Source organism: Gopherus flavomarginatus, chromosome 1 (genome assembly GCF_025201925.1).
Source record: "Gopherus flavomarginatus isolate rGopFla2 chromosome 1, rGopFla2.mat.asm, whole genome shotgun sequence".
NCBI classification, from domain to species: domain Eukaryota; kingdom Metazoa; phylum Chordata; order Testudines; family Testudinidae; genus Gopherus; species Gopherus flavomarginatus.
The window spans coordinates 366,651,590-366,677,506 of NC_066617.1; the positions used below are offsets into that span (position 1 = coordinate 366,651,590).

Consider the following 25,917-nt stretch of genomic DNA (forward strand, 5'->3'; position numbering starts at 1 on the left):
CAGAAGCTGGGAATGGGCGAGAGGGGTGGATCACTTCATGATTCCCTGCTCCGTTCATTCCCTCTGGGGCAATGTCCAATGCCAGTTGTCGGAAGACAGGAGACTGGGCTAGATGGACCATTGGTCTGACCCAGTATGGCCGTTCTTATGTTCAGTGCCACAGAGGTATATATGTTAGATACAGAAAGGCTATTAGCTTCCATCCATTCCATGCCCCGTGGAGAATTGCTTTGCGTATTCTCCAGGGCATGTCCAGTCTGATTTTAAATGTCCCCAGGAAAAGGGCTTACACGCTTTCCCCAGGAGACTCTTCCACAGTCTCAGACATGGATGCACTTTTCTCCTATTGAGCATAAATCTCACCTCTCCCCGCATTGCCCTCTCATGCCTTGCAATTTATCTTTATTATTTCCATTGCAATAGTGCCTAGAGGCCCGATCAGTGACCAGGGCCCCATTGTGCTGACCAGTGTGAGGAGGGGAATTGCCTGAACCATCTTGCTTTTGACAGGATGCAACAGGTGGTTGAAATGGGGGGCGGGGCCAGGGGAGGACGAGACGACTATGAAAGGAGCAGGCATTGTGTGGAAGTTCTGCCATCACAGCTTGCCACCCGCCTAGCGTCGCTCGACGGGCAGGGCATCATGACGGAGGCTAGCTGGAGGGGATCTGCAGGAGGACAAAGCAATGGCCTTATGGATTTATCTGGAGTGCTCGTTCTTCGCAAGCAGGCTGGCTAACCTATTGAGGAGGGCTTTAAACTCGGTTCACCAGGTGAAGGAGACCAAAGCCCTGAGGTAAGTGGGGAAATGGGATACCAGGAGGAAGCACGAGCAGGATAGTGCAAGAGGGGAGGACTCCTGTCTCAGACTGAGAAAGCGGGACAATCAGCGAGTTATCTTAAGTGCCTGTACACAAATGCAAGAAGCCTGGGAAACAAGCAGGGAGAACTGGAAGTCCTGGCACAGTCAAGGAACTATGATGTGATTGGAATAACAGAGTTGGTGAGATAACTCACATGACTGGAGTAGTGTCATGGATGGATATAAACTGATCAGGAAGGACAGGCAGGGCAGAAAAGGTGGAGGAGTTGCACTGTATGTAAGAGAGCCGTGTGACTGCTCAGAGCTCTGGTATGAAACTGCAGAAAAACCTGAGAGTCTCTGGATTAAGTTTAGAAGTGTGAGCAACAAGGGTGATGTCATCGTGGGAGTCTGCTATAGACCACTAGACCAGGGGGATGAGGTAGACGAGGCTTTCTTCTGGCAACTAGCAGAAGTTACTAGATCGCAGGCCCTGGTTCTCAAGGGAAACTCCAATCACCCTGATATCTGCTGGGACAGCAATACAGCGGTGCACAGACAATCCAGGAAGTATTTGGGAAATGTAGGGGACAGTTTCCTGGTGCAAGTGCTGGAGGAACCAACTAAGGGCAGAGCTCTTCTAGACCTGCTGCGCACAAACAGAGAAGAGTTAGTAGGGGAAGCAAAAGTGGATGGGAACTGGGAGGCAGTGACCATGAGATGGTCGAGTTCAGGATTCTGGCATAAGGAAGAAAGGAGAGCAGCAGAATACAGACCCTGGACCTCAGAAAAGCAGACTTCTACTCCCTCAGGGAACTGATGGGCAGGATCCCCTGGGAGATTAACATGAGGGGGAAAGGAGTCCAGGAGAGCTGGCTGTATTTTAAAGAATCCTTATTGAGGCTGCTGGAAAAAATCATCCCGATGTGTAGAAAGAATAGTAAATATGGCAGGCGACCAGCTTGCCTTAACAGTGAAATCCTTGCTGATCTTAAACGCAAAAAAGAAGCTTACAAGAAGTGGAAGATTGGACAAATGACCAGGGAGGAGTATAAAAATATTGCTCAGGCATGCAGGAGTGAAATCAGGAAGGCCCAATCACACTTGGAGTTGCAGCTAGCAAGAGATGTTAAGAGTAACAAGAAGAGTTTCTACAGGTATGTTAGCAACAAGAAGAAAGTCAAGGAAAGGGTGGGCCCCTTACTGAATGAGGGAGGCAACCTAGTGACAGAAGATGTGGAAAAAGCTAATGTACTCAATGATATTTTTGCCTCTGTCTTCACGAACAAGGTCAGCTCCCAGACTGCTGCACTGGGCAGCAAAGCATGGGGAGGAGGTGACCAGCTCCCTGAGGAGAAAGAAGTGGTTTGGGACTATTTAGAAAAACTGGACGAGCACAAGTCCATGGGGCCGGATGCGCTGCACCTGAAAGTGCTAAAGAAGTTGGGGGATGTGATTGCAGAGCCATTGGCCATTATCTTTGAAAACTCATGGTGATCGGGAGAGGTCCCCGATGCCTGGAAAAAGGCTAATGTAGTGCCCATCTTTAAAAAATGGAAGGAGAAGGATCCAGGGAACTACAGGCCAGTCAGCCTCACCTCAGTCCCTGGAAAAATCATGGAGCAGGCCCTCAAGGAATCAATTCTGAAGCACTTGAAGAGGAAAGTGATCAGGAACAGTCAGCATGGATTCACTAAGGGTAAGTCATGCCTGACTAACCTAATTGCCTTCTATGAGGAGTGTGACAAAGTTCCTCCTCTACCTTGATGGGTCCTGCACTTATTGGCGGATTTGCTCACCTCAGTGATCTTCCCCTCTTGTGAAACCCACAGTCTGGGTCAGCTCCTCTTGTGTCTGATCAGGAGTTGGAAGGTTTGTGGGGAACCCAGGCCCGCCCTCTACTCTGGGCTCCGGCCCAGGGCCCTGTGGATTGCAGCTGTCTATAGTGCCTCCTGTAACAGCTGCATGACAGCTACAACTCGCTGGGCTACTTCCCCATGGCCTCCTCCAAACACCTTCTTTATCCTCACCACAGGACCTTCCTCCTGGTGTCAGATAATGCTTGTACTCCTCAATCCTCCAGCAGTGCACTCTCTCACTCTCACTCCTTGCCCTCTTGCTCCCAGCTCCTCTCACACACTCCTTCTCCTCTGGCTCCTCGCTGCCTGACTGGAGTGAGCTTTTTAAACCCAGGTGCCCTGATTAGCCTGCCTTGATTGGCTGCAGGTGTTCTAATTAAAGTAGCTATCTCCACTGCCTTCTAGAAAGATCTTAATTGGCCCCAGGTGCCTTGATTAACCTGGAGCAACTGCCATTTGGTTACCACAGTACTAGGGACTTGTTTAGCCTGGGGCTAATATACCTGTTTCTCAGTACTTTACTGTAGCCATCTGGCCTTGCCCCATCACAGGAGATAACTGGGTCCGTGGATGAGGGGAAAGCAGTGGATGTGTTATTCCTTGACTTTAGAAAAGCTTTTGATACGGTCTCCCACAGTGTTCTTGCCAACAATTTAAAGAACTATCAGGTGGATGAATGGACAATAAGGTGGATAGAAAGCTGGCTAGATTGTCGGGCTCAACGGGTAGTGATCAACGGCTCCATGTCTAGTTGGCAACCGGTATCAAGTGGAGTGCCCCAAGAGTTAGTCCTCGGGCCGGTTTTGTTCAATATCTTCATTAATGATCTGGAGGATGGTGTGGACTGCACCCTATAGCAAGTTTGCAGATGACACTAAACTGGGAGGAGTGGTAGCTATGCTGGAGGGTAGGGATAGGCTACAGAGGGACCTAGACAAATTAGAGGATTGGGCCAAAAGAAACCTAATGAGGTTCAACCAGGACGAGTGCAGAGTCCTGCACTTAGGATGGAAGAATCCCATTCACTGTTGCAGACCAGGGACCGAATGGCTAGGAAGCAGTTCTGCAGAAAAGGACCTAGAGGTTACACTGGAGGAGAAGCTGGATATGAGTCAACAGTTTGCCCTTGTTGCCAAGAAGGCTAATGGCATTTTGGGCTGTATAAGTAGGGGCATTGCCGGCAGATCGAGGGACGTGATCATTCCCTTCTATTTGACATCGGTGAGGCCTCATCTGGAGTACTGTGTCCAGTTTTGGGCCCCACACTACAAGAAGGATGTAGAAAAATTGGAAAGAGTCCAGCGGAGGGCAACAAAAATGCTTAGGGGGCTGGAGCACATGACTGATGAGGAGAGGATGAGGGAACTGGGATTGTTTAGTCTGCAGAAGAGAAGAATGAGGGGGGATTTGATAGCTGCTTTCAACTACCTGAAAAGGGGTTCCAAAAAGGATGGATCTAGACTGTTCTCAGTGGTATCAGATGACAGAACAAGGAGTAGCTATCTGAAGTTGCAGTGGGAGAGGTTTAGGTTGGATATTAGGAAAAACTTTCACTAGGAGCGTGGTGAAGCACTGGAATGGGTTATCTAGGGAGGTGGTGGAATCTCCTCTCTTAGAGGTTTTTAAGGTCAGGCTTGCCAAAGCCCTGGCTGGGATGATTTAGTTGGGGATTGATTCTGCTTTGAGCAGGGGGTTGGACTAGATACTTCCTGAGGTCCCTTCCAACCTGATATTCTATGATCAGCTGTCACTTTTCTATGATCTGTGAAGAGACCCTGATTGAAAGACTCAGCCAGCAAGACTGTGGGAAAAAGTGGTGAGAGGGACTTATCTGTGAATTCACTTAAAAGATCAAAAGCAACTAAGAAGTTATTTCATTGTAACCAATTCTGACTTTTATGCCTCACTACCTGCAATCACTTAAAATCTCTCTTTCTGTCGTTAATACTTTTATTTTATTGTTTTATCTAGACCAGTGTGTTTGGATTAAAATGTTTGGGGAACTCCCTTGGTGATAACAGGATTTGTGCACATCATTCCCCATTAATAAAATGATGGACTTATGATGAGCTGGGATTGTCCAGGCAGGTGCTGGGCAGTAGAAGACACACATTTCTGGGGGAATGTCTGGGACTGGGAGTTTGCTGGTGTAATTCATGAGAGGCTGGGCAGAGCACTCACACAGTGTATCTTGCATGCTGGAGGCTGGCTGTGAGCAGACCAGGAGTGGTGGCTCTCCCAGCGGAGCAGTGTAAAAGGCACCCCATGTTGGAGAATTGCAATGGGGAGAGGCCATCCAGCCACAGAATCAGCAGCCACATTTGCAACAGGGAAATAGATAATTAAGCTGACAGGGGGTTACATGGAACATTTGCCCCAGAGAAGAGGCCTGTGTCTGTATCCGAGCACTGGCTGGCATGGGCTCAAAGAAGGGACGGAAGGTGGAATGAGCTGAGCTGAAGGTCGATGTGCTGGAAACAGCCACAACCAGGATCCTTTGCTGCATTGCCAGTGGCATTAGCTCTCTCCGCCCAGCTGGACAGGCTGGCTGCACACGTGACAGTGTCAGGGCCCCCACAGCAAAGCCCTTGAGTGCACAGGTACTGCCTGGGGGCCATGACATACGGTCCCTGCTGGACTTTCTAGCCCAAGAACGATGCACAGGAGACGTTGCAGAGATTTTATTTTGGTCTCTTTATTCCAGGCCCCGCTCCCGCGCTGAGCTCTTGCAGAAGTGACTGAACATGTTAGAACAATACATGCTGCATTGGGGTGCAGGCTACGGACTGCCAACCCCTCCCAGAGCTGGGATAGAACCCAGGAGTCCTGGCTCCCAGCCCCTCCCCAACTCCAATCCACTAGACCCCAGTCTCTGCCCAGAACTGGGAACAGAACCCAAAAGTCTCAGCTCTCAGTTTTCCTCGCCTGCTCTAACCACTACCCCAAAACCTTCTCCCAGAACCAAACAATAGTCCCAAGAGTCCCGTCTCCTGACCCTCCCTCCCCACCTCAGCCACCCCTCCCCTTTAGCTCCCTAGCACTCCACAGGGTGGTGATGGTTTCAAACCAGCCACGTGGCTGCAGCAGTAACAGGTGCCGCCCTTGTGGGGGAAGACGGGTTCTAGGATTGCCAAAGGATAGATCTCTACGGAATTAGGAGAACATGCTATTAGTGAGACTTCACGTGCAATAGTTTCCACAGCAGCGCCAGGATGGACCGTTCCAGGCCGCCCACCCGTGTGCTCCCGCAGCTCCGACAGGGTGAGACGAAAGGTCCTAGCTAACTAGCGGGCGTTGCATGCCGAGGGCTCTTCAGATGGCTTTGCCCATGATGAGCATGCTCATGAAGAAGACCATAATGAAGAAGATCCACATGAAGATGCGATCCATGACCTTGGCCACTTTCTTCCACTCGCCACTCTGTTTCTGAGCCGCCTTTTGGTCCCGGAAGCAGTTGGCAATGTACTCAACGTTCCTCAGCAGGCTGTTGTGGTGGCAAAGGCATGGGGTCTTCACACAGACTTGGTGCTGCTGCCCCTCCCAGCCACACTCTAGCTTCATACGTGTCCCGGTCTCTTTCCAGTCCTGCTGCCCAGAGGCACTGCTGACCCTCTGCGGCACCAACTCCTGCTGCGGAGAGTTCTCCCGGCATGTCGCGTACGAGTCATCCTCCGTTGTCTGGGCTTTCTGCTCCTCCTTGGAGGCCCTGCCACTCACCACCTGGACTGTGGGTAGGTGGCCCAGTTGCCGTTTGGGACTTTTGCAGCTCTCCCCCACCTCGTAGACAAAGAATAGCCGGGCCATGTACTGCAGGATGAACTTCTTGGCCCACTTGGGCACGGGCTTGGCTCCTGGGCCGCAGTGGTGAATGTTCATGATGAATATGGTCAGTGCAGTGGAGGCTGTGATCATGGTCATGGTGGCAATGTAATACTTCCCTAGAAGACAAGAAGGAGGGACGTGCAGTGACTGACCCAGGAAGTGGGGACTTGTGGCTGCAGGCCCAGCCACTGCTGCTCACCCAGAGGAATGGGACGCGAGGACCTTCAACACCAAAACACAAGCTCCTACCATGTAAGCTAAAGAACAACTTCTCTAGCTATGAAGAAGCAGGTTGTTATAGTCCCAAGAATAGCCTCTGTCCTCCAGAGGAGTCCCTTCCACCAGCAGCAAACAAGACGCTAGTGTGGGACCCTCTAGGCCATAAGAGAACCCCTTGCACGGGGATGGTCCTTCAGCGGTTGGGAACATCAGCTTTAGATACAGACTCTGGTGTCAGTGTGGTGCAGAGCAACCATGCTGCACCTCAGGATCTGGCCTGCAGCCTTCAGACTTGGCTTGATTTTTTTTAAGGTGTTCCTGAAGTCTACAGAATACAGCCAGGCTTTAGCCAAGATTTCCCATATGCAGCCCACCTAAACCAACCCCTACTGAAGCCATCCCTACTTAACGGGGGCTGCCTATCTGTCTCAAACACCAACCTCTCCTTAAATCTGCAGTAGTCTGGGTCATCCCAATTCAGGATGCACATACTGGCAGCAAGAGTATAGAACCTTATAAACCCACTTCAAACATTTTGGAGATCAAGATTAAAAAAAAAAATCAAAATCAGATAGAAAAGTCACTGCAGAGTTTGTAAGGTCACAAGCATTTCAAAACGATAATTTCAGCCTGAACTGCAACAACCTTAACAAAAGCTATGTGCAAAAAATAAATAGCAGCACCCAAAACATCAGACCATCTTGCAAAATGCTATTTTAGATTTAAAAAATTGTCCACTTTCAAGTAGGCTCAAACATATGAGCCACAAACTTGGGTTGAGTCTTTGATCTCAATGAGACCTATCAAACAAGCCAAGTTTGAAGCTTCTAATTTCATTTGGTTTTAATGCAGGTATTCTGAGCACAAGATTTCTAAATGAAACACAAAGGTGTAAAAGGGGACCACCCCCTTTCCACTTGCTCAAAGAAAACCCTGAAAAAAACAAACCTGAGCAGATTTGGCTCGGACGTTCAAAACAAAAAATATATATTTGAGAGTGAGACCAAGCATAGAAAAATTACTCTGGAAAGGTGTGTGTTTGGTTAGATTCATAGACTCCAAGGCCAGAAGGGCCCATTGAGATGATCCAATCTGATCTGCAGAACACAGGCCAGAGATTTCACTCAATTTCTTTATCTAGCCCGTAACTTGATTGAGCTACAGCCTATCTGCTAGAGAGATGTCTAATCTTGTCTTTAAGACTGCAAGGGATGGAGAGTGCCCCTGGTCCCTAGGTAAGGCAGGAAAGGAGAACTAGAATGGAAGCTGGGATTCCACCATGGCTGCAGTGTGCCACTTGCAGACAGTTTTAGCGAAGAGGCTGAGGACTGGAATGGATAAGCCCCTAGAGCTGATCCTTGCATGGCTGAAGCACATGAACAGTGACCCGGTTTAAAGTGTACCCATTCTGTGTCACGTGCTGCACCTGCCAAGTGGATAGAGGGCTTCCACAGTTGCCCATCCAGCTGCAGGCAGAGGCAGATACTCACCGATCAGTGGCACATTCTCGGAGGGCGGCATGCTCTCTGCCACCAGCAGCTGGAAGACGGTGAGCGCCAGCAGGACCGTCACCCCCAAGGAGACCTTCTCCCCAGAGTCGGCTGGGAGGTAGAAGCCCAGCGGGGCCAGGAAGGAGATCATGATGCAGGGGAGGAGCAGATTGAAGATGTAGAAGGAGGCACGTCGCTTGAGGAGCAGCGTGTAGGTGATGTCGGGGTAGGGCTCTGAGCAGCAGCCGTAGATGATGACGTTCCTCTTGGCCGGCATGCCCAGCACCTCCCACTCCACGTTCTCCACGAAGTCCGTCAGGTCGCCCGTGTCCAGCCCATTCAGGAGGTCGATCTGGTTGCCGTTGTAGGTCCACGAGCCGAAGGTCAGTCGGCACTGCTGCCCATCGAAGGGGAAGTAGGAGACGTCCACCTTGCAGGAGCTCTTGGTGATGGCAGGGGAGTCCCACATCACCTGCCCGTCATAGCGGATCACCACATTGGTCTCCATGGATTCTGTGAACTGGTCGTCGGCGCTGGAGGGACAGGGAACACAGATGTGGGGGTCTGGGGGAAGAGTCCTTACATACGAGACAAGACTGCACGGCCCTAGCTAGCCTAGCCCCTCCCCTGCTCTGCTGGGCTTGTTCCAGTAGGGCTGCTCACGAATGCGAGACAGAGCTCGCTGGCTTGGTCCAGTAGGGTCCCTCGTGAGCACTCAGTGGCCAACACAGGTGTGTTTCGTAGGGTCACTTGTTCACTGGCTGGCTTCAGGGCCAGCTTTAGGCCTATTCCACCAATTACCCCGAATCAGGCCCCGTGCCCAGTGAGAATCCCTTCCCTGGCTAGAGGCGCCTTTTTAATTTTTACTCACCTGGTGGCGCTTCAGGTCTTCGGCGGCAGGTCCTTTGCTTGCTGTGGGTCTTCGGTGGCACTTTGGCGGCAGGTCCTTCAGTGCTGCCGAAGACCTGGAGCAAGCAAAGGACCCGCCACTGAAGTGCCACCGAAGACTCAGAGCACCACCCGATGAGTACAAGCCACACGTGCTTTTTTACATGTGTTTTTTGTTTGTTTGTTTAAGTCATCTCTGCCGGGGCCCCCTCAAAACTGTTCGAATTGGGCCCCACACTTACTAAAGCCGGCCCTGGCTGGCTTGGTGTTATTAGAGGGTCAATCAGGACCAGGGGCCTGTGGGCCTTGATTTTGTTTTTAAACAAATGAGTCATGAGATTTTTGCTCTGAGGAGCCCCTCCCCCCCCAATAAAAATCACCTGGAGTCTGCAAACAGATACAAGATAAAGCCAGGTCCAGTTCTGGGCTTCTCAGTCAGAGATGTCCAGTCTTTAAACAGCCACACGCCCGCCTTCTGACAGCTTCCCTCCTGTTCTCCCCTTCAAGGGTGACAGATCAGCCTGGGACGCCACCTGTTGCACTCAGCTGCTCTGATTGGCAGGCGTGGGCTTTACCTGCCTGTGTGCGAGGCCGCTCAGCTGTACCCAGGCACCGTTGGGCCTCAGTGAGCTGATCCCTCTCCCCCGGCTGCTCCCAGCGCCGCACCGGGGAAGGTGCGGGATGAGACCAAAGCAGATGAGGTCAGCGAGCAGCAGAATGTGCCGGGAAGGTTTTTGCCCCCTACATCTGTGCAGCCTTTGAGGGGGCCATGGCCCAAGGCAGAAGCTGTTACGCTCACCGTGCCGCGGGGGTGCCCGTAACAAGGGGTGCAATTACATGGTCTCTGCACGGCTCCAAGATGCCTAGGCTCTGCAGCCTGTTAACCTGTGCACAGGAGCCTCTCTTCCAGATACAGCCTGTGAGCCTGTTGCCCTCTAGGAGCTGCAGCCGGCAAAGAAGCACTTCAGTAACCTCTCCTCCAGCTAACAGAGCCACCGCTGGTTCAGGTGGCAGGGGCCTGTGTTTATGGAGCTGGAGGGTCCCTGGTTCTATCCCCCCACCAGGCCACAGGAGCCTTATCTCCAGAAGTGGTGCAGTTCACTACCACGCTGACCTACTTGTTATACAGGACTATGTCAGGTCTCCATACGTAACTACTAGGTATGCGGATGGTGTCAATCCCATCGTAATCGTCCTTATCCCAGGCCAGGTAGGCATCCACCCACACCTGCCGGATCCACAGGTAGGCAGTTAGGATCTGGTTCCTCTCGTCCTGGAACAGGGAGAGTTGTGTGTGAAATGCAGCCACCTCTGGGGAGGGGGAAAAAAGAAACTGGTTTTACACTAACTGGCAGTGCATTTGTCATTCACTTTACCACCATGAAGCCACCCTCACAAGGGACCTTGCCAATGGTGATGCATGCTTCGCTTTCAGCTTGAGAAGAATGCCAGGGAAATCCATGGGACTGTGCAGGATTGGACAAATTAGAGGATTGTGCCAAAAGAAATCTGATGAGGTTCAACAAGGACAAGTGCAGAGAGTTCTGCACTTAGGACGGATGAATCCCAAGCACTGCTACAGACTAGGGACTGAATGGCTAGGCAGCAGTTCTGCAGAAAGAGACCTAGGGGTTACAGTGGATGAGAAGCTGGATATGAGTCGACAGCGTGCCATTATGCCAAGAAGGCTAACGGCATTTGGGGCTGTATAAGTAGGGACATTGCCAGCAGATCGAGGGACGTGATCATTCCCCTCTATTCGACATTGGTGAGGCCTCATCTGGAGTACTGTGTCCAGTTTGGGGCCCGACACTACAAGAAGGATGTAGAAAAATTGGAAAGAGTCCAGCAGAGGGCAACAAAAATGCTTAGGGGGCTGGAGCACATGACTTATGAGGAGAGGCTGAGGGAACTGGGATTGTTTAGTCTGCAGAAGAGAAGAATGAGGGGGGATTTGATAGCTCCTTTCAACTACCTGAAAGGGGGTTCCAAAGAGGATGGATCTAGAACAGGGGCGGGCAAACTTTGGTCTGAGGACCGCATCGGGGATTATAAATTGTTTGGAAGGCCGATTAGGGGAGGAGGTAGTGCCCCCCCCAGGACTCCTGCCCCATCCAACCACCTCTGTTCCCTGACGGCCCCTCTGGGACCCCTGCCCCATCCACACACCCCTGCCCCCTGACTGCCCCCGGACCCTCGCCCCCCCATCTCTGTCTCCTGACTGCCCTCTGCTGCCCCATCCAACCCCCCCTCCTTCCTAACTGCCCCCCCAGGACCCCTGCCCCCATTCAACCCCCTGCTTCACTCCCAACCACCATCCACACCCCACCCCCTGACCACCACCCCGAACTCCACTGCCCTCTATCCAACCGCCTCACCACACTGCCTGGAGCACCGGTGGCTGGCGGCGTTATAGCCGCGCCGCCCAGCTAGAGTTGGGCCACGCTGCTGCTGCCGTTACCATGCAGCTCAGAGACCAGGTCAGGCAGGGCTCTGCAGCTGCGCTGCCCCAGGAGCTCACAGCCCTGCCGCCCAGAGCATTGCAGCGGTGGCGAAGCAAACGAGCTGAGGTTGCAGATGAGGGGGGAACAGTGGGGGAGGGGCCGGGGGTGAGCCACCCAGGCCAGAAGCTCGGGGGCCAGGCAGGATGGGCCCGCGGGCTGGATGTGGCCCGTGGGCCATAGTTTGCCCATCCCTGACCTAGACTGGTCTCAGTGGTACCAAATGACAGAACAAAGAGTAATGGTCTCAAGTTGCAGTCGGGGTGGTTAGATTGGGTATTAGGAAAAACTTTTTCACTAGGAGGGTGGTGAAGCTCTGGAATGGGTTACCTAGGGAGGTGGTGGAATCTCCTTCCTTAGAGGTTTTTAAGGCCCACTTGACAAAACTCTAGCTGGGATGATTTAGTTGGGGATTGGTCCTGCTTTGAGCAGGGGGTTGGACTACATGACCTCCTGAGGTCTCTTCCAACCCTGATATTCTATGATTGGGGCTCGGAGTCAGACTATGTTAGAAAACCTACCACATCAGGAGATCACGGATCAGTTCCTCTTTGGGCTGGATGGGACCAGATCCCACTGCAGCCATGTTACTAATTCCTGTTAGCCCTCACTTTGGGGTTAGGACACTGTCACTGGCTAGTGGTGAGGGTCTTTGGCCCAGGATTTAGCCCCTGGTTCTGCTCCAACACAGGGATGCAAAGGGTGCACTTGGAGGTGACATTCGGAGTAACCTCCTCAGCCCCCATCTGGATTGTTTGTCCTGCAACCCTCAGAGCGAGACCTCGATCTCCCAGCAGGTGACATGTCTTGCGTGGCCTGCACAGGTAAGGAATGGCCTGTATTTCACAGACATACCATGTCGATGATCTGAGACAGGGTGATCTGCAGGGTGACGTTCAGCGCCTGGTCCGTGTCCTCCACCGGTCGCAGAGCATTGGAGTAGTTGGCAAACAAGTCGTGGAGCAACTTGTAGGCGAATTTTCCCTGAGCTCCTGAGCACCCTAAATAAATAGATAAAAAAGACACACGGCAAAGCTGGAGGGGAACTGGGAAGCAAAAGGCAGCGGGGCTGCATAGAACCCAGCACGGATAAGCTGTGCATGCAAACCCCTGAACTAACTGCACAGCTGAGACCACGCAGAGCTGCTGCCTACGAGGGTATATCTGTGGGGCAAGGCAATGGTCACTGTGAGCCTAAGAGCATTGCTGGGACTGAGGCAAGGGGCTCGCGAGTAACCGGTAGTGAGTTTCAGCTGGCCTGACCAGTTCAGTGCCCCCCAACTCGCTTATAGCCATCAGTATACAACAGGCGTCGTGTAAGGCATCATTGGAAAACCAACACCGCACTGGTCATTACTATTCTGGAGTGGTCAACATACGGTCAACACCCAGAGGGCTGTACAAATGTGAAGGAAATATGGGACTATGATGTATAGTCCAAGGAGCGGGGAAACAGGTTTTTCCAGACAAAGGAAAAGCCGATGGCTCCCTCCAGGTGCAATCACAATCACAAGTCAAGCCACTCGTTGGCGTAACAGAGGCTGCAGGGACAGACGAGCTTGCATTGTAGAAAGCACCAGCAGGGAAGAAACTGCCCTGGAATCTTCTCCATCAGACATCCCGGCACTGTTCCTCATGGTAGGGGCAAGGAACTTTGGAATGGGAACACTTCAGAAGTTCACAGGACTACACAAGAGGAGCACATAACCCCAAGGGATCTTTCACCTAAGACGACAAAGGAACCGAGCACTTTGGACTTTGTTGAAGATCCTGACCAAGGAGTGGCCAGCCACCTCACTGAAAGGTGTGGTAGCTTCTTACCTCAAAGCCAGACTGTAGTTTTGTCAAGTCTTAGGCCTGGTTTACACTATGGGGTTAGGTCAAATTTAGCCGCGTTAGGTCAATTTAAAAATGAATGCGACCACACAACCAACCCCATTCCATGGATCTAAAGGGCTCTTAAAATCGACTTCTGTACTCCTCCCCGGCGCAGGGAGTAGTGCTAAAATCGACTTTGCTGGGTTGAATTTGGGGTAGTGCGGACGCAAATCGATGGTATTGTCCTCCAGAAGCTATCCCAGAGTAATCCATTGTGACCGCTCTGGACAGCACTTTGAATTCCAATGCACTAGCCAGGTACACAGGAAAAGCCTCGGGAACTTTTGAATTTCATTTCCTGTTTGGTCAGCATGGCAAACTCAACAGCACTGGTGACCATGCAGTCCCCCCAGAATCGTAGAGCGTAGAATGTTTCTATGCTCCCCCCATCGTCTCTGTCCCTGTGTTATCACAGATTAGAAGGCAAAAAAAAAAAAAAAAAAAAAAAAAAAACAACCTCGCGATGACGTGTTTTCCGAGCTTATGCAGTCCTCCCGCATTGATAGGGCACAGCTTGATGCAAGGAGGCCTTCAGTGGCAGAGGCCAGGAAAGGACATTATGAAGTGTCTGTTGGAGGAGCAAATGGACATGATGATGATGATGATGAAACATCTGTTGGAGCTTCAGGAAAGCCAAAAAGAGCACAGCCCCCACTGCATCCACTGTATAACTGCCTCCCCTCCTCCCCATATTCCATAGCCACCTCACCCAGATGCCCAAGAACGTGGTGGGGGGAGGCTCCGGGCATCCAGCCACTCCACTCCAGAGGATGGCCCAAGCAACAGAAGGCTGTAATTCAAACAGTTTGCTTATTGTAGCCATAGTAAAAATCAACGTGGTCTTGTCCTTCCCTCCTCCACCACCCCACCCAGCCTACCTTGTCCGTTATCTCATTTTTTTTTAAATTAAGAAAGAAAGAATACATGGTTTCAAAACAATAGTTACTTTATTTCAAAGGGGGGAGGGTGGTTGGCTTACAGGGAATTAAAATGAACAAAGAGGACAGGTTTGCATCAAGGAGAAACACACACAATTGTCACACCGAAGCCTGGCCAGTCATTAAACTGGTTTTCAAAGCCTCTGATGCGCAGCACACCTAGCTGTGCTCTTCTAATCGCCCTGGTGTCTGGCACAAATTGATTGTCTGCCGTTGCTTTCATGGAGGGAGAGGCGACTGACTAAATATATCCCAAACCACCCGCGACAATTTTTTTTGTCCTATCAGGCATTGGGAGCTTAACCCAGAATTCCAATGGGCGGCGGAGACTGCGGGAACTGTGGGATAGCTATCCACAGTGCACCTACTCCATAAGTCAATGCTAGGCATGGTAGTGAGGACGCACTCCGCTGACTTAATGCACTTACTGTGGACATACACAATCGACAACATCAATTTCTAAAAATCAACTTCTATAAAATCGACCTAATTTCATAGTGTAGACATACCCTAGTCACTAGAAAGTGTAGTGATTATTAACTCCAGTCAAAGCAATGAACCACTGGGCTTTTGTCTCTTTGAAGGAGCAATGCACCTTAATTACTCCTCTGAGCGACCCAGGAGAGGACAGGACATTTCAGGGCAGATGGTCTGGGAGAGATTCAGGCCTGGGAGGGAGTACCATGTTGTGGGGAGGTCTGGTGCCAGGACTGGCTCTAGGTTTGATCTTATTTAATGAAAAAGACAGACAAATCCTGGTAAGTTGGTAGGCACCAGCTGGGAAGCAGGAGGTCGAAGCAACCCCCAGGGGAAAGAGTTTCCGTTGTTCCATCATGTGACCCTTCCATACTGTCTGTTGTTCTCAGGCACCTGGCCTCGCTTGGTTAAAGTCCAGGAGATGCATTATGAAACGCCTGGGAACCCAGGTATTCACAGCCCTGGACTGGGAGCACGCCTGCCAGTTCGAATACAGAGCCCAGGACAGCCAACCCCAAGGAACCGTCAAGCCCTAATGCATTGTGCATGGGAACAGGATAATTTATCTAATGAAGTCATGGCTCAGCCCCTCCTGGCCTGTCCTCAACACATCAGTCTGAGAGCCCCAACACTGCTGTGAGGCAGGGAAGTTCTAGGATTTCCCTTTTACAGATGGGAAACTGAGGCACAGAGCTAGGCCAAGTGACTCACCCAGTGTCACAGAGGAAGTCTGTGGCAGAGCCAGGGTCTCCCAAGTCCTGGGATGCCTGGAGGCAAAAGGCTGCAAACCCCATCACCTCCTTCACTGCCCATGTTCTCATCCCACCCAGCAGCATGGGAAGGGAGGTGGAGCAGGGCAGTTTACCCAGATTCAAGCCCATGTGACAACCCCCTTTCTCCACTTCGCTGACTCAGAGCTGCCAGGGCCAGGGCCTTGGGGGAGGCAGCCATTTGGATCTCTGACTGGGGGGTGGGGGAGGGAAATCATGCTCCCCCCACAGAAGAACTAGATCCCCTCTCCTGGGCAGGCAAGGCCGTTTCAGCAGAAGACACACACACACACACACACACGTTCACAGCAGTGACCTGGGAATGCCAGGGCCAGTGGCCACGAATAGCCCGTGGCATTCGGGCCCAGCAAGACAGTCTGGAGCAGAAGCAGGCCAGGCTCAGGAGAAGCAAGCCCAGCTCCCCATGGCTCTGAATCCTACAGCACAGAGGCAACAAAGAGCTGCTCCAGTAACGAGGGAGAAGTGCAGCCTCCTAGCCCCGCATGCCGGGAGCGAGAGGGGATGGCAGGGACAAGCACCCGCTCTATGCGAGCGGGCACGTGTCCTGGCTTTGAGGCAGCCACCGCCCACATAACCTTGCTGCTGTCCTGCTGCACTGAGCCTCCCACCGGACACGTCAGGGAGATCAGCCAGCGTCACGTGCTGACCAGCTGTTCTAACCAGCTTGCAGGGCTGAGGCCAGGTAGGGCTCTTGGACCTTTCTGCTTAGACCTAATCCCAACTTTCATTCCAGGGCAAGGCCGGCTCTGCTGCCACAGGCCCACGGCTGGTCCTGGGAGCTTGGCTGCCTATCCCTCTGATAAGCTTCTGTGCAGAGCTTCTCACCTGTAGATCCCAACACCCTCTGCAAAGGCAGGCAAGGCTCACTAGCCCCCTAGTTAAGAGATACAGAGGCCTCCCTTTCCCATGGCTAGCAGCCCAACAGCTGACTCTGAATGGCAGTATGGCTGCCACTTTGAAACAGACACGCACCCAAAACTTTACCTTCCAATTAAATCCAGTGTTTCCAAAGGAACGTGTCACCCTCGCGCCACCCAGAAACAATCCCGAAAGCGCTGTAGCCTTCATTTTCTACCTGGATTTTCGAAAACAAAACCAGTCTCTGCACAGTCCTTGGCAGTGCGGCCACACGGCCATACAGATCAGCAGCTATTTCGGGGGTTGATCAGATGGTTTTTGGTGCAATTCTAGCCGTGCCTCTCACACGGAGCAGATGAATGCACATTTCCAAGCTGCCTTCAGCTTGGGCATTAATTTTGAGCTTCTCTTTATTCATCGCCATTCCCAAGCTCTGTATTTGTCCCATTGGCTAAATAAAGACCCCAAAGATTAAATCCCAAGGCCCAGCAAGAATTAAGTGACCGAACAAATGCCCCCCATGCAAAGCATTGCTTCTGTGCATTATGCTTCAGTCCAACAACTAAAGAACAGTTCTCCCCTGCCCTGCTGCTTCCCCTTCCATTTAGCTCCTCCCGCCCCCCAACTAAGCCCACCTAGAAAAGTCAGGACACTAAATGCTGTTTGCTGCCATCACATTGTTCCCTCTGCTTATGGGTCTATCCCCCAGCAACCCTCCATCTGTCTGGTTTATTTAGATTCTTAGTTCTCTGGGGCCGGGCCTGGCTCCTACTCTGTACAGAGCCTAGCACAGCGGGGCCCCATTCTTGGCTGGTCCCTGAGCACAACCGTCATAAACATGACTAACAACAATAATTTGCAGCTCTACTCCATTGCTGCATGACATGGGCTCTTTATTCCTGTCAACAGCACTGGACCCTACCGCGGCAAAGTAGGGCGACGCAGATGGTGCTGGGCGGCCGAGACGACAGCATGGCTTCCCACACGTGTCGTCCCCTTTCCGTTGGGATTAATCCCATGTCCCAAGGACACATTTACTGCAGAGGTGAGGTGGGGACGGGCTATTCCTTTGCTTTCCCCCTTGAGTAAAAACAGTCTCTCAACCCAACAGAGATGCAGCCTTGTCATAAACAGATAGCTAAGGGTTAATGTTCTTTTACCTGTAAAGGGTTAACACAGGGACCCAAACACCTGACCAGAGGACCAATCAGGAAACAAGACTTTTTCAAATCTGGGTGGAGGGAAGTTTTGGGTGTGAGTTCTTTGTTCTTTGTCTTGGTCTTTCTCTTCTCTCAGCTCTGAGAGTGATTTTTCTATCTCCAGGCTTTCTAATCTTCTGTTTCCAAGTTGTAAGTACAAGGATAGTAAAACAATAGGTTTATATTGTTTTCTGTTGTATTTACATGTGTGTAGTTGCTGGAACATGTTAAACTGTATTCTTTTTGGATAAGGCTGTTAATTCATTTTTTTCCTTTAAGCAATTGACCCTGTACATTGTCACCTTATTACAGAGATCCTTATGTCCTTTTTTTCATTCTTTTTATATAAAGCTTTCTTTTTAAGACCTGTTGGAGTTTTTCTTTAGTAGGGACTCTAGGGAATTGAGTCTGCAGCTCACCAGGGAATTGGTGGGAGGAAGAAGTCAGGGGGAAAATCTCTTTGTGTTAGATTTACTAAGCCTGACTTTGCATACCCTCTGGCGGAGGGGGAAGAGAGATTAGCTCTCTCGGTACTTGTGTTTCCAGGACTGGAAACAGGGAGGGTGGAATCCCTTTGTTTAGATTCACGGAACTTGCTTCTGTATATCTCTCCAGGAACCCAGGGAGGGAACACCTGGAGGGGAGGAGGGGGAAGGGAAATAGTTTATTCCCCTTTGTTGTGAGACTCAAGGAATCTGAGTCTTGGGGTCCCCCAGGGAAGGTTTTGGGGAGACCACAGTGAGCTAGGCACTGTATAATTCTTAGCTGGTGGCAGCGATACCAGGTCCAAGCTGGTACCTAAGCTTGGAGGTTTTCATGCTAACACCCATATTTTGGACGCTAAGGTCCAGATCTGGGAAGAAATGTTATGACAAGCCTCATTTAACAAAGACACTGTTGGATCTTTTTTGGTTTATGCAAAAATATGAAGAAACCACAAAGCTGGGGCCCCAGTAACCATGTTTGCTAATACTCCCCATCACGTCTGGCCAGGAATGGCAGAAGGTCCCTAAAGGTTGGGGGAGGGGGGGCCCAGCAGTGCCTGAACCCTGGCTCTTTTGCCCAAGCCCCACCCCTTCTCCCCAAGGCCCCAACCCTGCTTGCTCCTCTCCTTCCCAAGGCCCCACCCTCTCACCAGCTCTCCCCCCCCCACAGGACCCCAGCATCTGCTTGTTCCTCTCTGCCCCCTCCCGTCACTCAAAAATGGGAGGTCGTGGCCCCTCTGTTCTAGCACCCCTGGTCTGGCCTCATTACCCACAAAGCACAGCTCTGCCTGGTTTCTGGTGGCGCCTAAGCTATAGAGCACGGTGAGCACCACAGTGAGAAGGCTCACCCTCTGTTTAAAAGGATACGACCATACTTCTACACACTTCAGAAACATCTTACGCGAAGTGCCACCTACAGGAGCTATTTGTCCTTCGTTCCTGAAAACTACATGCAGGGGATGGCCTGTTGCGGGGGTGACTCCTCTGGCCCAGCGCTCAGGAGATCTGAGTTGAGTTCCCACCTCTGCAACAGACTGAGTGAGAGACCTTGGATCTCCGCGCTCCCCACCTACCCCATGGGAATAGCCACACTTCCTTCTCCCCCGCCCCTTTGATTGGAAGCACTGCCGGGCGGGGGCCGTGTCTCAGTCTGTGCACGTGAAGCACCCAGCACAATGCGGCCCTGATCTCGGTCAAGGCTCCTGAAAGGCAAACCCACTGAGAGGACAGCTCGGCAGCCAGCAATCCGCTACGAGCCGGCACCTCCCAGGGACACGGTTAGTGACATCCGCAAACTGGCACTTTCCCAAGGCAACAAGATTTGCTCTCCAGACTGTGTGTCCCGTGCCCCTCCCACAAGAGGGTGTCTCCTCTGGCAGGCAGAGGCAGAGGCACGCTGACAGAAGCATTGCGCGAACCCCACCGACAGTGGCACGGAGGAGATTTTAACGAAGGGAGCAACCCCTCCCCTTTCAGCATATTGCTGGCCAAGAAGAGATCTTAGTGGGGGTGACACTGCATGCAAAGGAGCCCGATCCCAGCTAAGTCAATGGGAGGGAAGCTGAATGACAGTGCTCAGGGCAAGGTGGGAGGGTCTCACCCCAATTCTGAGGTCAGGGCACAATTCAGTGCCCAGTCCTTCTGCCTCTTGGCTTCAGCTCCCACTTGGAAGATGCTGTGCAGAGCTCTGGCCTTGCTTGTGTTTGAAAGTTTAATGACCAGGATCCCATTTCGCTGGCAGGCGCGACTATTGACATCTCGCAAGGTTCGCTTACAGATCAAGATGCCCCCTTTCCAGTTACTAACTAGGTGCCTTTCCAAAGGCAGGTGCTTTTCACACAGCTGATTGAATTGCAATTTAGCTGATTGCAGTGGCAGGCTCTGCAGCTGGACTTGCAGAGGTAAGAGTCCAAGGCATCCCTTCAACAGAATACAGAGCCCAGAACAGCCAAGCAAATACAGCATAGCCCAGAACTGCCAGGCCTGAACGCATTGTGCGTGGGACCAATGCATTAGGGCATGCATTTAATTAAATCATTTATCTAACGAAATCATGGCTCAGCCCCACCTGCCCTGTCATCTCTGAACTGTTCTCGACACATCGGTCTGAGAGCCCAACACCCCTGGGAGGCAGGGAAGTTCTAGGATTCCCTTTTACAGATGGGAAACTGAGGCACAGAGCGAGGCCAAGTGGCTCGCCAGGGTCACACAGGAAGTCTGTGGCAGAGCCTGGGTCTCCCAAGTCCTGGGCCGCCTGGAGGCGAAAGGCTGCAAACCCCATCACCTTCCTCATGGTCCATGTTCTCATCCCGCCCAGCAGCAGGGGATGGGAGCTGGTGTAGGGCAGTTAACCCCGACTCAAGCCCAATTGAGGGGCTGCATTTCCTGGCAAAACCAAGAATGTAAAACTCACCAAATACTACACTGAGGTGGTACATTGAATAAAGCAGCCTCCTCAGGGGAAGTGCAGAGCATGGTTTGCTCAGAGGAGCGTAAGCTGGGTGTTAGGATAGGGACTCACACCAAGATACATTTCTGAAACAGGCTGCAAGTTGCATGGAAATTATTTACTTACGGAGCAGATGCCTCAGACTAGGCTCCCGGCCATTGGGTAGCTGCACTGAGCCAGCTTCCCAGCTGCTACTATTAAACACTTGCAAGCAGGACAGAGCCAGCCACTGGGCAGCAAAGGCTGGATTGCCTAAGATGAGGGTTTTCTTCTAGGAGCGTTTACGAACAAACAAGCTTACGAATTCTCACCTGGCGACACACAGATCCCCAGGAAGCCCAGAGAGAGCAGGCAGGAATTGAGATCCATCCTTGCGTTCCTGCTGCTGTCCAAAGTGTGCCTTGGAGAAGAGCCCTTCGAACACTGGAGCACACAAGTGCAGGGCTCAGGGTGACATATCAGACGCTGGCTTCATTCGGGACACTGCGGGGAAAACCTGATCTGCCAAATTGTATCCCAGACAGGAACAAGAGAGCAGCTCAGCTGCTTGAGCCATGAATGCAGAATCCTTGCATGCGCTGGCAGCTGGCTGCAAGCTCGCGGGGGGAGGAGGGGTCTGGCTGTAATGCCATCCTCTCTCTTCAAGAATCACTGATCACCTGGTGGGGGGTTTGTACAAAGAGCTGTGGTTAGTTCGCCTAATGGGTAACATCAGCACAGGAGGAAGCTCAGTGCCTCTTGATGGAGATTTAGGAAAGCCAAGAGGTGCAGAGGAGCACACAGTTTGGACAGACACATCCCTTAGGGATGAATTTATAAAGAGGGAACTCTACCATAATAAAGAGGCTAGGAAAGAAGCTGGTAAAATCCAGGTGAAGAACACACAAAGAAGAGTTCCAGTTAACTATAACGCAGGCAGTGAAGCAGCTGAAAGTTGTCAGAATGAACAAGTCTAAGTATGAAGACAGGTGAACTCGAGTGAAAGGAGAGGGGAGCTTGGCACCGGTGGAAGCTCTGCACCCACTAATTTTTCCCCATGCATGCTCCAGCCCCGGAGCACCTACGGGGTCGGCGCCTCTGCTGGACCACGGATGTTGCTGGATCAGGGAGTGCTGGATTAGAGAGGTTCAACCTGTACTTACATTTCAGTGTATCGTCTATAGAGCAGTATAAACGAGTCATTGTATGAAATTATCGTTTGTACTGACTTCACTAGTGCTTTTTATGTAGCCTGTTGTAAAACTAGGCAAATATCTAGATGAGTTGATGTACCCCCTGGAAGACCCTTGTTTACCCCCAGGGGTATGCGTATTCCTGGTTGAGAACCGCTGACATCACATGTGAGGGTTACCTGACGAAATTAATAGACAGCATGTTTAAAACATAATGAAGTACTTCTTCACACAACGCACAACCAACCTGTGGAACTCATTGGCAGGAGATGTTGTGAAAGCCAAAACTATAACTGGGTTAAGAAAAGAATGATATAAATTCATGGAGAATAGGTCCATAAATTGGGTGTCCCTAAACTTCCAACTGCCAGAAGCTGGGACTGGACGCCGCGGATTGATCACTCGATGATCTGCCAGTGACAAATGTTTCAGAGGGAACGGCAGAGGCAGGATACTGGGCTAGATGGACCCCTGATCTGACTCAGTAGGGTCGCTCTTATGTTTTGTGCTATAATGGATGAAAAAGAAACAGTCAGGAAATCTTCAGCATAGAACAGCGGGTGGCGCTAAAACACCTTTGCCTGATTTTGCAAACAGCCCCTGCTGAATAGAGCTAATAGCAGTAGAGCTTTGTTATTTAGCAAGGAAATAAACACTCTTAACACCCTCACCAAGATCAATATCCGAACTGTCAGCTCTCACGCTCCCCCACTGCTGCACAGCATCATCATGGGCTGTTAAAGTGGAAGCAAGGCTGGTGGCTAAGACAGCAGCGGAGGCCTCGCAAGTTCTTGGTTCTAATCTCAACTCTACCACAGACTCTGCACAGCGTTGAGCAAGTTGCAACCTCCGAGCCTGTGTGTCAAGTAAGGATAACACCTCCCTTTCTGGTCTTCTTTGAGATATGGACTGTCTCTTATTACGTGCTTAAGAACATAAGAACGGCCATACTAGGACAAAAAGTCCAGCTAGCCCAGTACGCTGTCTCTGACAGTGGCCAGTGCCAGGTGCCCCAGAGGGAATGAACAGAACAGGGAATCATCAAGTGATCCATCCCCTGTCGTCCATTCCCAGCTTCTGGCAAACAGGGGCTAGACACACCATCCCTGCCCATGCTGGCTAATAGCCATTGATGGACCTACCCTCCATGAATTTATCCAGTTCTTTTTTTAACCCTGTTAGAGTCTTGGCCTTCACAACATCCTCTGGCAAAGAGTTCCACAGGTTGACTGTGCGCTGTGTAAAGAAATACTTCCTTTTGTTTGTTTTAAACCTGCTGCCAATTCATTTCATTTGGTGACCCCTAGTTCTTGTGTTATGAGGAATAAATAACACTTCGTTATTTACTTTCTCCACACCAGTCATGATTTTATAGACCTCTATGATATCTCCCCCCCGCCCTAGTTATCTCTTTTCCAACTTGAAAAGTGCCAGTCTTATTAATCTCACCTCATATGGCAGCTGTTCCATACCCCTATATTGTGCCTTGTCCAATGGAGCCTGATCCCAGCTGTGGCCTCTAGGTGCTACCATAATATAATAAGTATCATAGTTAACCACGAGCAGGCACTTCACTGGTACCAGCAATGTGCCTTGAGATCCTTCAAAGCTAGAAGGCCCTGTGTCAGAAACAATTACATCTCACCTTTCAGAGCCAGGCATGTCTCCAGGCATTCCCATACCTGCAGGCATGATAGGTTTGCCCTCTGCTGTTCGGGGGGCATTTCTCTTATTTAGCCATTTCTTACCACCACCTTTTGAGCAGTCTTTAACACAACCAATGTAACAGGAGAAACAAGCCCCCACCCCTTGAGTTTTACAAGCTGGCTGACTACTTTAAAAGGAGAGACTGCAAAGCTGACTTCAATGGCTGGCACAACCTCACCACCTAGCATCACAGTTCAGATGGTGGATAAGCTGCTAATAAGGCTGGCTTCTCAAAAACCCTGGGGAATAAATGCTGGATTTCCCAATGGAGATAAATGGTCATAGCAGTGAGAGATTGCTCGATTCCAAGGCCAGAAGGGACCACTGTGATCATCTTACCTGACCACGTGTATAGCACAGGTCAGAGACCTGCCACAGATTATTTCCGAGAGCCGAGTTTTCAGAAAAAAAAACATCCAATCTTGATGTGAAAATTGTCAATGATGGAGAATCCACCAAGAACCTCGGAAAATTGTTCTAATGGCTAATTACTCACTTAAAAATTCACACCTTATTTCCAACTTGAATTCCTCTAGCTTCCGCTTCCAGCCATTGGATTGTATTAGACTGCTCTCTGCTAGATTGAAGAGCCTATTATTAAATATTCATTCCCCAGGTAGGTACTTATACACTGTGATTAAGTCACTCTTTAACCTTCTCTTTGTTAAGATAAATAGATTGAGCTCCTTAAGTCAATCTCTATATCGTTTAATCATGCTCATGGCTCTTCTCTGAACCCTCTGCAGTTTGTCAATCGCCCAGTCGTGGGCACAAGATTCCAGGAGCGGTCTCACCAGCGTCAAATACAGAGGGAAAATAACCTCTCTGCTCCTACTTGAGATTCCCCTGCTGATCCTGGGATGCATCACATTAGCTCTTTTGGCCCCAGCCTCACACTGGGAGCTCACGTTGAGGTGATTATCCACAACCAGCCTCGTATCTTTTTGCATATTGTTCGCTTGCACCAAGTTTACTAATGGATATAGATTGCTCTGAGTCAGCAGCCTGTTTTCTTCATTTACCACTCCCTCAATTTTTGCATCATCTGCAAACTTCATCAGTGATGATTTTATGCCTTCTGCCAGCTCATTGATAAAGATGTTAATGGCTTAGGGCCAAGAACTGATCCCTGCAGGATTCCACTAGAAATAGACCTGTTCAAGGGATGATTTCCTGTTTACAATTACATTGAGACTTAGTTTTTAATCCATTTAACATGCACCATGCTCATTTTGTATTCATCTAGTTTTTTTAAAATCAGAAATGTTGTGCGGTACCAAGTGAAAAGCCTTACAGAAGGCCAAGTATATGACTTCAACACTAATACTTGAATCAACCCTGTAATCATCAAAAAAAAGGTATCAGGTTAAGTTGACAGTATCTATCATAAACCCATTTTGATTTGCATTAACTACGTTATCCTCCTTTAATTCTTGATCAATCAAGTCCCATATTAGCTGCTCCATTATCTTGCCTGGAATTGATGTCAGGCCGACAGGCGTATAATTACCCAAGTCATTCCATTCACTCTTTTAAAAAGCTGACCCAACCTTAGCATTCTTCTAGTCTTCTGGAACTTCCCCAGTGCTCCAAGACTTATTGAATATGAAGTGGACCAGCAAGCTCCTCAGCCAGCTCTTTTAAAACTCTTGGGTGCAAGTCAGAAAGACCAATAGATTTTTAAAAATGACTAGGGAACTGGGGCTATTATCTGACCAGAGTCTCTTCTGGGGTGGTCCGATATCCTAGCCCCATTGTGCTAGGTGCTGTAAACACACCACCAGCCCCAAATAGCTTAGACTTGACAGAATAGAGCAATGGACAAGTAGCATTGCCCTCTCACCTGAGGCCCAGAGAGATAAAGTGACTTGCCCTCAGAGACACAGAGTGTGCGTGGCAGAGCCAGGAATTGAAGCCACATCTCCAGAATCCCATGCCACTGTCTCCACCACAAGATGACCTCTCCTCCCTGCACCACATTTGCAGTAGCCGATGTATGTAATCTCGGTGCCAAAATGGTGTTCTGCCCTGTACATGTCGGCATCTGCCTCTAAAAGCTAACAGTCCAAGAGAAACAGACTGGGGAAGCTAAGGGGAAGGAGCAAGTTGGAGTGAAATTCTTCTCTCCGCTGCTGGACGACAGCAGAAGCAACAATCTCTAATGGAGGGCTAAAATGCAGAGGGTGGAGGCTTAGAGAACTGTCAAAGGGATACTACGCGACACTAGGCACTTCCACCTTCTCACCTGGTGCAGCAGAGAGCCCCTGCACTTTGCAGGCCTAGGAAGTTAGAGCTGTTGGAAGAGAATCTTCATGAAGTTACGAGTGGGCTCATGATGCTCCAGCTCAAAAAGATTCTCCTCCCGTAACCAGGTGCAGCTCC

General features: G+C 50.6%; 1 protein-coding gene across 1 annotated transcript; it reads right to left on the bottom strand.

The window, feature by feature from the left end:
• Positions 1–5,973: 5,973 nt before the first annotated feature.
• CHRNA10 (cholinergic receptor nicotinic alpha 10 subunit) lies at positions 5,974–21,025 on the bottom strand. The gene is made up of 6 exons (XM_050938254.1): positions 20,968–21,025; positions 12,437–12,627; positions 10,199–10,353; positions 8,193–8,725; positions 6,410–6,599; positions 5,974–6,367 (listed from the first exon to the last, which is right to left on the bottom strand). The coding sequence occupies exons 1-6, from the start codon at positions 21,023–21,025 to the stop codon at positions 5,974–5,976; spliced, it is 1,521 nt and encodes a 506-aa protein (XP_050794211.1).
• Positions 21,026–25,917: the final 4,892 nt, after the last annotated feature.